The sequence below is a fragment of the Balaenoptera musculus genome, chromosome 20, assembly GCF_009873245.2.
Source record: "Balaenoptera musculus isolate JJ_BM4_2016_0621 chromosome 20, mBalMus1.pri.v3, whole genome shotgun sequence".
Lineage (NCBI taxonomy): Eukaryota > Metazoa > Chordata > Mammalia > Artiodactyla > Balaenopteridae > Balaenoptera > Balaenoptera musculus.
Genome location: NC_045804.1, coordinates 6,407,703 through 6,422,051, shown reverse-complemented (window position 1 = coordinate 6,422,051; position 14,349 = coordinate 6,407,703). Strand labels below are relative to the sequence as shown.

The 14,349-nt window shown below is 56.6% G+C and overlaps 1 protein-coding gene across 4 annotated transcripts in view; it reads right to left on the bottom strand.

The window, feature by feature from the left end:
- The window catches only part of TTYH2 (tweety family member 2), a 38,559-nt gene that overhangs the window by 23,188 nt on the left and 1,022 nt on the right, over positions 1-14,349 (bottom strand). For 2 of the 4 annotated variants that reach the window (XM_036836971.1, XM_036836970.1), the window contains exons 2-3: positions 7,551-7,723; positions 2,049-2,160 (exon numbers count right to left, since the gene is read on the bottom strand). In XM_036836971.1, the coding sequence (XP_036692866.1) occupies positions 2,049-2,160; positions 7,551-7,723 (285 nt within the window). The remainder of the gene's footprint in view (positions 1-2,048; positions 2,161-7,550; positions 7,724-14,349) is intronic. The other 2 variants (XM_036836972.1, XM_036836973.1) reach the window with 2 other exon arrangements.

The window sequence follows — 14,349 nt, the reverse complement described above, 5'->3', positions numbered from 1 at the left end:
CTTTCGTGGTGATTACAGTAATATACACAATTACAGTAATTATAATAATGGCACCATTAGCATAGGGTCCCCCCTCCCAATGTGGAGCGTTTTTTGTAGATTACCAGGCACTTTCATGGGCATTATCTCATCTAACACCATTTATCTGATACTTGCCCTTCACCCCTCCAATCTGGGGAGCCCTCTAAGATCTGCTGCCTCCCCTGGAGCCCTCGGGACTGGGAGTGTTGGGTGCCCACCCGAGGCCCAAACCAGCCCCATAGGCCCAGCCAAGGACGCAGGTCAACACAGGAGGTGGACATCAGGACCCAAGCAGCTCCTGGCCGGCTGGACCATCACCAGAGCCTGGGACGCCTGCCTTCACTTTTCCGAAATGGTGGAGAGAGGATGAGGGGCTGACCGCCAGAGACACACGGAACCCTTCCCTTCAGGAACACGGGGGCATTTAGAGACCTGGGGTCTGCTGCAGAATGTCCACCCCTGACCCTGGGGAGCTCTCAGCTGGGGTGGACGGGCCCAGCCTGGGGATCTCGGGCGCAGCTCATCTATGGGGGATAAGGACATGAAAAACTTGAACCTTCCCATCAGGACGGCTCTGGGACTTTCTTCCTCAGCCCTGGGGAGCCACAGGTCATTCCTTACAGTGGTCACAAGTCAGCCAGTGAAGGTCATGGCTCTGGGGCTTCCCGGGGAAGGGATTCTCCTTCAGGGGCTGGCTCTTCCTCCAGTGGTTCTGGTGCTGGTGGGTGGAGCCCCTTCCCCACCAGGGCAGAGGGGAGGGCGGGGCTCCCCAGGGAGTGAGCTCCCCCCAGGCCAGGTCATACCCAGGCCCCACCCAGTGCTGGTCAGGCGGCGTTCGGCCTCTCAGCTCCCCCATCCCAGCCGCCCCATCCTCGCCCCATTAGAGCTGCTCCAGCCCGGTGTCCAGACAGCTCTCAGTCCCCAGGGATGGGTCCCAGTCGACACAGGGGGTGGTTGGATGAGCTCAGCAGGAGAGCTGGGCCCCTGCTCTGGCGTGTGACCCTCGGCTCCCCAGAAGGACTTTCTCTGAGGCCAGAGCCATGGCACCCGGCACCCAGCCGTACCCCCAAGGAACAGCACAGCTGTCTCTTTAAGGGAGTCCCTCCTGGGAGGAGCCGGGCTGGGGGATTAAGACCTGAGAGGAGCTTAAGGGAGAGGAGGGGCGATGAGGTCGAATCCTCCTCCAGCGGCACCAGGATGAAGCCCGCAGGCTCCGGCCGGGGCTGGATTTCGTGGCTGAGGCTGCCTGACACAACTGCTCATTTGCTGAGGTCACGACTCTACTGGGGAACTGGCCCAGAGGTGACGGGGGACAGGACTGGCATTTCTGAAAACTGCGCTGGAGCCTGGCTCCTAGGGCACCAGGGGCTGTTGGGAAATCAGCTGGAAAGAGCCAGCGCTTCCAGAGAGAAAGTGACAAGCACTGGGGGCCATGGGCTACCTTTTGTTGAAGACCCTGACTCTCCCCGCCCTCGAGGCTCAGCAAGTGGACCTGTTCCTTGGGCGAAAACTCCTACCTCTCCTCTGGCCAGCCCAGCACATCCTTCACCCTTAGCCCCCAGCTGGAGTCACGGAGCATGGAATCCAGAGCCCGGAGGACACCTTGTGGGGTTTGGGGCTCTTCACTTGTTTCTGAAGAGTGTTGACATCTCCTGGACACCACCCACCATACTCTACACCCAGCACTGAAAGGGAACACAGAAACCACCGCGGGGCTGACTTCCCACATTCAGGGGCCTCTTGAACAAATGGCACACTGCTCAGCTCTGCCGAAGATGGACGGGCTTTGATCCCACAGCTGTCCTGCCCCCCAGGACCCCGCAGCCTTTCTCCTTCGGTCCTCACTCCTACCCCTGCCCCGCCCCCCGCCCCCCAGCCTGGGGAGCAGAAATCGCCGGTTGGCTCCTGGCGGGACCACCTGGCAGCCCCCCAAGGGGAGTCCGGCCCCCTTGGAGCCGAGCTGGCTGGGCTCTGACTGGGGCTCTCATTCCCACCACGCTAACCTCACCGGCTGCCCGCGACCTTACCAGCACATCGATTCCAGAGAAGGTGTGGTTGGCATTGTGCAGGGAGTAGATCAGCTGGTACACCCCGTCGTTGACCTCGCTGTTTCCATAGAAACCAACGCCCACCGCAGCACTAGGGGCAAGACCCCAAAGTTAGAGGTGACACCCAGAGGAGAAACTTTGTTAGTATACTATTTTTTAGCGCCGTTTTGACTTCACAATGAAATTGAATGGAAAGTACAGCAACTTCCCATATACCCTGTGGCGCCTCACATGCCCAGACCACCTCCCCAACCATCAACAGCCCCCCCCAGAATGGGACAATTGTTACAACTGATGAACCTACATGGACACATCATTATCACCCAAAGTCCACAGTTTACATTAGGGTCACTCTTGGTGTCGTAATACAATCTTATGGGTTTGGACAAATGTATCCGCCATTACAGTATCATACAGAGTAATTTCACTGCCCTTAAAATCCTCTGTGCTTGCCCATCCATCCCTCCCTCATCCCTCATGCCAACCACTGATCTTTTTCTTGTCTCCATAGTTTTGCCTTTTCCAGAATGTCATATGGTTGGAATCATACAGTATGTAGCCTTTTCAGATGGGCTTCTTTCACTTAGTAATATGTATTTAAGATTCCTCCATGTTTATTCATGGCTTGATAGCTCATTTTTCTTTTTTTAAGTGCTGAATAATATTCCATTGTTTGGATGAACACAATTTAGCCATTCACCTACTGAAGGGCTTCTCGGTCGCTTCTAGGTTTTGGCAATTGTGATGAAAGCGCCTTTAAACATCCATGAGAGCGGGTTTTTGACTTTAGCTGAGGAATTCTTTCCTGGGGGTAGGGGAGAGGGGGTGGTCTAGAGTTCTGGCAGGTGGGCTGGCCGGGGGAGGGAGGAAGGTTCTGGGGCAGCGGTCTCTGGCCTGGCCAACTAGCTCTGCAGCACATTTCATTCAGCCAACAAGAAAATACTCCTGTTCTCTAGTCCCGGGGCTCTGAAGGGTGGAAGATTGCTGGCCGGGCCCTAGGGATTTTGATGCTACAGTAGGTCTGGGAGGGGCTCAGGAACTTGTACCTTTGCCAGCTCCCCAGGTGACTCTGACACACGTGGGCTTGGGGACCACTGAGGTCTCATGAAATCACACTCACCTCTCCCAAACCCTCCAAGGGCTGGGGGTGCCCCCTCCATTCTCTATCCTTTCCCCCCCACTTCCTCACACCACCCACGAGGCATCTGTCCTACTGAAAAGTTCCGGCTTCTAGAAAGTCCCTTGTTAGGTTGAGTTAGGTTGAGCTGAAGCCTACCACCTTAAATCACGTACCTGCTGGTTCCTGGCTGTCCTCGGGGCCAGACTGGAATAAACCTCCAGTTCTGCAAGGCACCCTGTCAGACATCTGAATGGGGCTCCGTGTCACCCCTTTTCTGCTCTACGAGTCAGATGTGTCCTCCAGACCCTGGTCTACATCATCCTCTGGTTCAACTCTCTCTAATCAGTCCATGTCACCCTTAAACGTGGCCTCTGAGTGAAGCACCCAAGCCCAGCTGGCCCCTCCAGCTCCGAGCACTGGGGGCTAATGCCCTGGGGTCCTCCCTCCCTGTCACTGACCTTGTGGTCCATTAATATCCCTGGATTTCTCCCCAGGAACTGCCGCTAAGCCCAGGCATTCCTTCTTCCTCTATTGCCGTATTGCTTTTTGTTTGTTTTAAACAAAAGCGGAACTTTAAATCCATCCCTGTGAAATTTCATCTAGTTGGTTTTAGCCCAACATTCCAGCCTGAACAAATCATCCGAAGTCTTGCCTCTGTCACTGATCATACTTTATCTGACTCACACCATTGGCGGTCCTCTCAAGATTCATTAAACAGCTTCCTTGAGTTTTCATCCAAAACGCTGATTTTGCAAGGGGGAAAGATGAAGGCACGTGTGCAAACGCTTACCCTTTTTCTTTAAACAGGGCAGGACCTGGGATGGAATCCCCTGGGAGACTGTTATAGAAACCTCCTTCCAGGGTGCCCTTGACCCCTAATTCAGGGTTTCTCAGGAAGTGGTCCACGGACCACAGGACAGAATCACCTGTTAAAAGCGCAGGTGGGGGTGGGGGGGCACACCGCACCCATTTGTTACCAGTATGGTCTGAGAATATGCATTTTAAAACAAGGTTCCTATCTGCTTCACGTGTCTGATGCACGCACGCATGCACGCACGCATGCACGCACCAGCTACAGTTTGGTGAAGCCATGAGTAAATCAGTATTCTTTGCATTCAACCAGAATTGTTCAGCCAGCTTTGAATCCACTTAACTGCACCACCACACAATCTGTAAATACAGCATCTGCAGGGAGACTGGGAGGACCTTGATCAAATGCAGAAATATTCATACATTAAACGTATTGCATTTCCATGAGCTTCTATTTAGTCACTCCATCTTTTAAATTTCAGTATGTTCTGAAAAATACCTTTCGTTTGCTCCTTGTGTTTCTAACTTTCTCTGCTGGTTCTCTGTGTCATGATCCAGTGTTTTCTGGGGACTCGGCCTCAAGCCAATGCTCTCCCATCCTTTTAAATCTCCCTTTCCCTGTTTTCAACGACGGAGGATTCTACTTTTGCGTCTTCTCATAGTCTATGGATTTATCGGAGATGATGGCTCAGGAGGGGCTGTGTAATTGCACCCGGTCTTCTGAGACAAGTTTGTGGTTCTGCCCCCTCTCTGGTATAACAGCACCACTCTCTTTCTCAAATATTAAACCACTGTCCCCCCCAAAGAGAGGAGCAACGGGAGCTCTCCTCATATCCCTTTTGCCTTGTTCATTCTTTCTTCTACGGATTGAATCTCCCCTCTTCTCTGGGATCCTTGCTGTCAGAGCTCAGCAAGACCTCCCCCTCCTAATCCCCCCAACCTCACCTCGTATCCCTTCTCCTTCTGCTTTTGTTGACCCCCTTCCCCGCTTGTCTCCCTCAACTCACTCCAACTGGGCTCCAATGTGAGCACAGCTCCAGTGAAGGTAACTGTGGACCTCCGCTGCACTTACTGCTGATACCCCCACCCTGCTGCACCCCTACCCCAGCCCCCTCGCCCGCCCCTCTGCTCCAGCCACACTGGCTTCTCTCAGTGCCTTAAAAGCTTTGTGCATCCCACTCCTGGGCATATTCCCGGACAAAACTATAATTCAAAAAGACACATGCATCCCTATGTTCATAGCAGCACTATTCACAATAGTCCAGACACAGAAACAACCTAAATGTCCATCGACAGATGAATGGATAAAGAAGATGTGGTACATATACACAATGGAATATTACTCAGCCATAAAATAGAATGAAATAATGCCGTTTGCAGCAACATGGATGGACCTAGAGATTATCATACTAACTGAAGTAAGTCAGACAGAGAAAGACAAATACCATATGATATCACTTATATGTGGAATAATCTAAACTATGACACAAATGAACTTATCTACGAAACAGAAACAGACTCACAGAGAACAGACTTGCGGTTGCCAAGGGTGAGGCGGGGTGGGGGAAGGATGGATTGGGAGCTTGGGGTTAGCAGATGCAAAGTATTATATACAGAATGGATAAACAACAAGGTCCAACTGTGTAGCACAGGGAACTCTATTCAATATCCTGGGATAAACCATAATGGAAAAGAATATGAAAAAGAATAACTGAATCACTTTGTCGTACGGCAGAAATTAATACAACATTGTAAATCAACTATACTTCAATAACATAAGTTAAAAACAAAAAGCTTTGCTCCCCCTCTCCCCCCCACCACAGGGCCTTTGCACACACTCCAATTCCCTCTGCATGGAAGTATCTCCTCCCAGCCTGCCCCCACCTTTGCCTAGTTCACGTCTTCTCATCCCGTTGGTCTTGGTGCCCTTGTCACCCAGTTAACGCCCGACTCGAGTGGGCCATCCAACTTCATGCCTATGCCTTGCCTCCAAAATTACCCTTTAATTCATAAGTACTCAAATCAAACAAGCATACGATCCTCTGTCTCTCCCAACAGCCCAAGAGCTACAAGAAGGCAGAACTGGTGGCTGTTTTTCTTATCGCCGGCTCCCTCGTGCCTGGCACAGGTAACCTGGAGAATTCTGAAGGAGCTGTGCCACATACACTCCCGTTTTGAGTTTTCCTTAAGCGGCAGGTAATGATTACTTATTGGAATTGACCTCCCGAAGTCATTCTTACTGTTCCAAAGTATTCTTCTGTCATCTGCAGTATTTTTTTCAGAAAAATCTGAGTTCATAGGAGAGAGGGCTGCCTGCGTAGCAAGCACTGCTGGTTTCTTTGGCGTCTCCATCCTGTCTCTCCCTGCCCGCCCTGCACACCTTACTCTCAGGAGGGGGCTGTTTAATACCAGGTACTCTGCACGAGGCTCCTTTCTGCTGGGAGTCATACTTGTCTTTGAACTTGTGACCATGGCTCAAACTCTCTCCTTTAAGTTTATGATTTAAGCCCCGGCCGCATGTCTCACCCAGCCCTGGTCCCCTTCCACGTGCTTGGTGCTTTGTCACCCCTGCAAAGCTGTTTTGAGTTCTTGCCTATCTTTTGGCTTAGACGCTCCTGACACTGCAGGCAGGACGGGACCTTGAACGTGATCTAACGGAGAAGACAGCCCTGGGGATGAGGTGAGCCGCTAGGGATGAGCCCCATCTGCCTCTTGTCCTGCTGCCGAGACAGTGCTGTGGGTTCTTGGATACAATGGACAATTAGCCACGAGGCATTCCACCCCTTGAGCGGGACCACCCCCCGGAGCGTTTCAGGAGGAACTGGGGCTTTTGGAAAAACCTCTGTAGATACAAAAACAAGAAAAATAGAACTGGTGAACACAAGGCCCGTGCGTGTGTGTGTGTGCGTGCGTGTGTGTGTGTGTGTGTGTACATGGCCTGGGCAGCGTGGCTCTGACACAAAGTTAGAAAGCCTCACTTCACCATCCGAAGCAAAGAAGACCCAGCTGATGGCGCCAAGAGCTGTTGATCTTGTGAGAAGATGGCATTGATCCGGACTGGAGTCAGACTTTGATCGCAGACCCCGGGCGGCCGCTGGGAGGGGACAGGACGCAGAGAGCAGAGACGTCGCTGGTCAACTGCTCAGGGAGCTCACTGCCAGGCTGGAGAGGCCCGCCCCGGGGCAGGGGCTAGGGTTGCTCGGGAACCTCCCCTCGCCATCCAGGGCATCTGATTCCCACTGTTCGGCGAGAAAAGGCACAGCTTTCACCCTGGAGACAGGCCCTCCCATCCGGGTACCCGGAGCTCAGGCAGGAGAACGTGGCCAGACAGTTGATGAGCCACTTGGGGTTTGCCGGCGGCGGGGTGGGGGGGGGGTGCGGGAAGTGGAGGGCGAGGAAGGGGTGTCCTGGTCATCAGGCTGACCACTGGCAAGACCCAGATGGTCAGGCCCACATTTCTTCCGCTGTGTCCGCCTCGCAGCCTCACACGGAGACCCCCCCACCCTCTGCCCGAGCCGCACACACCGGGCCCGGCGCGGAGGGACACTCACCAGCAGACGAGCCCAGCCACCACGGCCGTCCAGGTGATGCAGCAGGGGTGGCGACGCTTGGTCTGCACCGCACTGTTCTGCAGGGAGCAGCACATGCACACCAGGTAAGCCGCGAGGAAGACGAGGTTCAGGCCCAGCCCGACGGCGGCCACCAGCCCCAGGAACAGCAGCGACTGAGGAGGGAGAGGCCGGGGGTCAGCACTCGCTCCCATGGGTGGCAGGGGTGTTGGGAAGCGCCCTGCCCTCGGGCTGGGCAGGGAGTCGGGGGCAGAGGAGCTTAGGTGTGGGTGGGGGAGGACATGAGACAAGTGGCGTTAGGAGGAGCGGCTCAAGCCTGGCCCCCAGGTCCGGGGCTTACACACCTGGATGCAGGTGCGGACCAGGCCCTGTCTGATGATGGATGCTCTGAGCTGCTCAAGAGACAAGGCAGGAATCATCCCCGGACAGTGAGGTCTGTGGGCAGTGCTCTGTGTGACCGAGGGAGACAAGGAGACGGACGTCCATGGGATCAGAGCATCCAAGGCCTCCTGGAGGACACGGGACTGGGCGGGGTGTCTCAGAAGCTGAGTGGGGCCTGTCGCAGGGCAGGGAAGGGATGCCCTGGCGGATCTGCCCCACCGAGCCTCGTTCCAGGTATCGTGGTACATCCTCAACCAGAGGCCAACTCTGCGCTGGGGGAGGGGGGAGACGTCAGGAGATGCACCTGGGGCGTCCCTCTCATCACATCTCGAAAGGGACGGTGACCCCCAGATGCCAATTGTGGCAGCAAAGCCCAGAATTCTGAAGGGGGGAGGAAATGCCGTCTCAGGCCCGCCGAGCAACTCAGGGTCCTACAGAAGGAGCCGCTATCTGTCAGGAGGCCCAGAGCCCCCCACTCCTTGCCTTCCAATCTCCTGATTCAGCCAGATGGACACCAGATGGCACCAGGACTGGTGGCCGCCCGCCAGGGCTGGGCCTGGCTCTAAGTCAGGCTCCTGAGCTGACAGCCTCGCCCCGCTGCCCACGTGCCCCGAGTCGTTCCCAGCCCAGAGTCCCCAGCGCTCCAGTCTGGGCTGTCGGGGCAGGGTGATCGGCAGAGTCGGGGAGACACTGGGACCCTTCTGGTCTAAGGGGGAGACAAGACTCAGGCAGGAGCATGCGCACACCAGGGGACAACCCTGAACACAGAGGCTGGGGTCTGCAGTCCCGAGGCCTGGGGTCGTCTTGGAGGGGGGTGGGCAGAGCCTCACAGGGGAGAGGGTATCTGCTGAGCCCACTCAGCCGCTCGGGCCCGTGAGGGCTTGGGCCAGCCTGCGGACCCCTGACTTGACCTGCTCTGCTGGTCACCTGGACCGACAGGTTTCTGAGCCTCACGGACAAATGGCCAAAGCAGTGGGGACAGCCCAGAAGAGGACAGGAGAGGTGGCTCAGGGTGGATGTGACGAAGTGTGGCTTTCACCTCCACCTGGGATAAATATGTCTAAGGTACTGCCAGGAACTTGCTCTCCGACCACCGACTCAGCAGCATGGGTGGTAAGCCCTCCTCCTCCAGGTAGCTGGGAAGGCCCAGTGGACCTGACCACACCCCCCTGCGGAAGTCCTCCTGGGTGGCAGGCGCTGGGGCTCCCGGGCCAGGGCCACTGGGCCTGTCCCATGGACTGTGCCAGGAGGCTGGCCTGGTGAGACGGTGGAAGAAGCTGCCACTAGCCGGCCCCCAGCCCATGCCCCTCACTGGAGGCCCTGTAGCCCCAGGCCAAGGGGAAGAAGGCAAGGATGGGGGTTTAGAGCCTTGCTATTCAAAGTGAAGTTCACCAACCCTGCGGCATTGACATCTTCTGAAATGCAGAACTGCAGCATCTCAAGCCCCACCCTGGACCCAGTGAATCAGAACTGCACCAAGAGATGATCCCAAGAGATCTGTATCTCGTTGAAGTTGGGGAAGCACTGATTAGTATCAACAGACTTTCTCAAACTGTTTATAGTAGCTAAACCTTTTCTTCAGACTCGCTTAGCAGAGCGCTGATATACAGAGCGCCCCTGACTGCGGGGTGGACGTAAGTGCCAAGCTTTGTCCTGGCCACCCCCTTGCAGGCCTGAGGCCCCTCTGCTAAAGCCCAGGACCCCCTTCACAAGGTGTAAACCACTGTGCAGTGTGCATATACCGCAAGAGCCAGCAACCCCACTCCTGGATACTCACCTGGCAGAAAGGAGGGCTCATGTCCCCCACAAGATACATGCACGAATGTTCACAGCAGCCTAACACTGCGGTAATAGCCAAACACCAGAAACAACTTAAATGTCTACCAACAAGAGATCAGATAGATAACAGGGATTGGAGCCACACAATGGAATACGACGCAAGTTATGAAAAGTAAACTGCGGCGACAGCCAGTGATACGGGAGAATCTCACAGATGTAATGGTGGAGGAGACAAGCCAGAGGACACAGCAGAGACTTTGTGGTTTAACTGACGTAAGATGCGAAGTCAGAGAAACTCATCTGTAGTGACAGAGGCCCGAATAGTAACCACCTTTGGGAGGGAATCGAGTGGGATGGAGCCTCCTGGGGGGTCAGGAATACACTTTGACTGGGATGGTGTCACACACACTCACACACACACACACACACACACACACACGTATTGAGGTGTACACTTAAGGATGTGCACTTCCCTATAAGTTAATCCTAATTAAAAAGAAAGTAACAAAAACCTGGATAAAGCTTTTGTATAGATTAGAGACTGGTTAACCGCCAGACTTCCTCCCAGCTGCCCTGGACAGCCTCACCCTCAATCTCCCCCCAAACAGGAAAACCCACTGACTCTATCATGGGTCCCCATCCACCAAGGAAGGACCTCCAGGAAGTAATCTCGACTTGGGTTGGTGCCCTTTCAATCTCTCCAAACCACAGCCCGTCCCCACCCCCCGAGCCCCTGCCCTGGCTCCCCCGTTTCACGCCTCACAGCCCACTCCGGCCTCCTGACCTCCTGCAAGCACCGTCTCGTGTGCAGGGCCCTGGGATTCCGAGGCCGGGGGGCGGGGGGGGGGGGCTCCCCAAGCTGGGCGTCTGGCCTCAGTTCGATTACCCTTGATGCAGCCCAGCCCCGAGGAGGCCCTGTCTGGGAAACCCAAATGCGGAGGCCCTTTTGTTAGCAGTTCCCCTCCAGAACTTTCCTCGGGCGCTGGGAGCACGAGGGCAGGGGCAGAGGGGTTAGGGTTAGGGTTAGAGGAAGGAGGAGTTGGAGGGGGGAGGGAAGAGGAGCCTGGAGAGCCATCTCCCACGGCCACCTTGATGTCACCGGCCACCGGCCAACGGGCAATTATTTTCCAGCCCCTAATTAACACTGCAGGCCCCCATGTGCCTGGGTGGGGAGAGGGCGTTACAGGGAGGACCTCCCGTCCAGAGGAAGCCAGGAGCTCTGCTCACACGGCCTCCTGCTCCGACAGAGCCGAGAAAGGAGCTTTCCAGGTCATCTCCTGCGGCCACCACCGCGGCGTCCCGCCCAGCACCCGGCCCCTAGCCCCCGTGTCAGGGCTCGGGCCTCTCACCTCATCGCAGTGACTTCCATTAGCTCTGGTTTGTCACTCTGTGATGAGAAACCAGAGCACAAACCCAGGACCCGAGCTGGGGGCAGCAGTGACCGACTGGCATTCTGGGAACGCCGAGGCTGCAGCTGCACCCCGAGGGGCTCCTGCACTGGGGTGGGGGGGGGGAGTGGGCAACAGCCCGAGCGCCCCTCGCCCCGAGACCCCAGGAGACAGAGAGTGAGCCAGCCTAGGGGTGAGGCCAGGGGGCGAGGAGCTGGAGGGAGAGGCAGTGACTGGATAAGGGTGAAGCCCCTCCACCCCTGGGGGCAGGGGGCAGCGTGACTGTCCCGCTGACTGTGACTCAGGGCTCAGACTGGGCGAAGGCGGCTTCCTCTTCCCAAGCTCGGCTCCTCTCAAATCCTGCCGGCGGGCCTCCCCGCCTGGCCTCTCCTCCTGAGGACTGCCCCCCAAGTTGGGGGAGCCCTATAGTTCTGGGTCTAGCCCCTCCCTCGCCGCCTCCCCCCGCCTAAGGACACACACTTGGGACTCTCTGGGGAGTCTATGAGCGGAACCACCTAAGGTCAACACACGGAAATCCGTGCCTCCGTGTAAAAAATTAAGAGTGTCTCCTCTACTTCCTCATGCGCGTCCCAAGAGAACGGCTGGGCTATGGATGCGGGGCAAGGAAAGACGGAACAGGGAGCACACAGGAGGCTCCTGCACATCGGCAGAAGCAACAGTCAACCTTTGCGCAGCATTTTGGAGCTTCCAGACCTCTCAAGGACAGTAGACCCTCAGTGTCTGGTCTCCCACCTCTCCGGGGAGGTGGGTGCGTGGTGACGGTGGCAACTGAAGGAGGAAACTGAAGTGGCTTGTTCTGGGAGTCACTGCTGGGGGCAGTGCCAGGGGCCCTTTCTGTAGTCCCCAACTCTGTCCAATGGGCACCTGGCCAGCTGGGGCTTCCTCCTTGCCAAGCAGGGCTTGTGACAACTTAGGAAGTGCCGGGTGCTGGCCACATGCTTTACACCCACTAACTGATCGGGTCCCTTTAGTAGCCCTTCGAAGCAGGGATCCGCTCCATCTCCACTCCTTCTCCCCGGGTTAGAGGTCAGCAGACTCAGGCTGAGAGGTCTGGGCTGCTTCCCCGGATGGGGCTGGGGGCCCAGCGGGGCCAGGGCGCCCTCCTCCACCTGGGGCTCGCCTCACCTGCCTCTGCAGACAGACCGGGCACGACCTCCCCAAGAGCCTGGTGGATGGAGCCCAGGTAGCCTGAGCGAGGACTCAGGGTCAAGTCCACTGGCAGGGAGGGATGGAAGGACAACCATCAGGCGGCTTCCATGGCTCCCCAAGACCCCAGAAAGTGACTGGGAGCTCTGCTTCCTCAAGGAAGTTCTGGGAACTGACTTTGCTCAGGATGTCCCAGTCACCAGGCGACCTGCTTTTCACTCCTAGACCTCCTTGCCTTCCAGATCCCCTGCACGGCTTGTCCCCACCCTGGAGCTTTCCAGGACGCACTGCCTGTTCCCAGTTCCATTTAATCTTTGTGTACACACACACACACACACACACACACACATACACACACACACACACACACAGTACCACAGGACAGTACTGTTCACTTGGACATTTGGGGCATGAGCTGAAGCCCCCTCTGCATGAGTCTTTCAGTCCTTCCTGATCTGTGTAGACACAGATCTTCCGTCTGTGTTCTCCATGGGTTATTGTACTTGGACACGTTTCTGAACCTCAAGGAGTCTCCCGGTCTGCGTAATGATTTGCGTCACTGGGTCCTATCACGTGCTATAGGACCCTCTACGTACTAAGCATGTTTCAAGGGACATCTCATTTAATACTTGCAGAGGAGGAAAGTGAGGCTCAGAGAGGTACAGACACCTGCCATGGTCACACAGCAAGTGACAAAACTGGGATTCCAACGCAGATAGCTGGATGGCACAGCCCCCGTCCCAGCTACTCAGCTGCTGTAGCGCTGAGCCTAGAAGGCCTTGGTTATCATGTGACCCCCCCCCCCCCCGCCTGGCACTGGGCTTCTCCCCAGGCAAGTGTGCTGAGTACTGAGATGACTGACAGCAGAAAGTGTCCAATCCAGGGCATTAACTGACGTGGTGCCCTGACTCGGGCGGTGATCGCCGCTCAGGAGGAAGGGGACGAAGATGGGGACGTCCAGGAGAGACCCACGGTCAGACAACAGGGGAACTTACCAAAATAGGAGCCGCCTTAAATAAATACCCAGAGCCAGACTTCCCATCCAGGCTCACCAGACTCATCTCCCACTCAGAGCCCTCAGGCGGCCTAAGCAGGACATGGAGGGTAGGGGTGGGGCTGGGTGTTAGGCGGCCGGGGAGCAGCGGCCCTGGGGATGCCACCAGTGTGCCAGGGTCTGAACCCGAGGAGGAGAGGGGCAGGGGCTGTGAGTGGGTCCCTCTGGCTCGTCTGCCACCTCTCCAGGGGACCGAGGGGGGTGGCCCAGGCTCAGGCCCTGCCAACCACAGCTTCTGGCCAGACGGGAGCTGTCTCTGGCGGGGGGAGTGCCCTACCACCCCTCCCCACACACCAAGGTCCTCTCCACCCAGGCCGAGAGTTTACTTTTCCTCCGGGGGAAAGGGGAAAGCTATGGTTGGAGACCCCAGGGGCAGGATCTGGGACGCGGGGTTTGGGACACACGGACGTGGGGTCGGACACACACACAGTACGCAAGCAACACAGCTGTCTCTGAAATCACATCCGCCTCTTTTCATGCATTCATCGGGAGCGGAAGATTCCCTGGAGCTCTCCCCAGGTGGCTACATTCTCAGGGAACTGCCTTCCCCAGGCAGGGCTTGGGGACAGGGAGGGGCAGGCGGACAGGGAAGGAAACGAACTCGGGAAGCCAAACCGGGCGACGGATCCCTGCCTAAGAGCAGGAAGGGGTCCTGATTCTGTCCTCCTTCTGGAAGGGCAGGCACCATCTGCCTGGGGCCCGAGGGTGACGGGAACACTCGGGGTTATTATTAGACTCGCTGTCGCTGGCGCCCTGCACCCCCTACTGGATCAGGATCCCGGGCGCCCTGCAGGAGAGAGTCCTGGCAGCGGAGAGGTGAACAGCCGACTCCCTGCTCAGCCTCACTGGAGGCCCTGCTCTGCCCTGGCTGGCCTCACACCAGGAGACCGCGGAGAGCCTGACACGCAGGCAGAGGCCGCCGGGGGTCAAAGTCCTGAGACGGGCGCTTAGTGCTGAACAAATGGGCCCCATCTTGGACTTCCAGGCCCCGGAATCTTTGCCCCAACAGAAA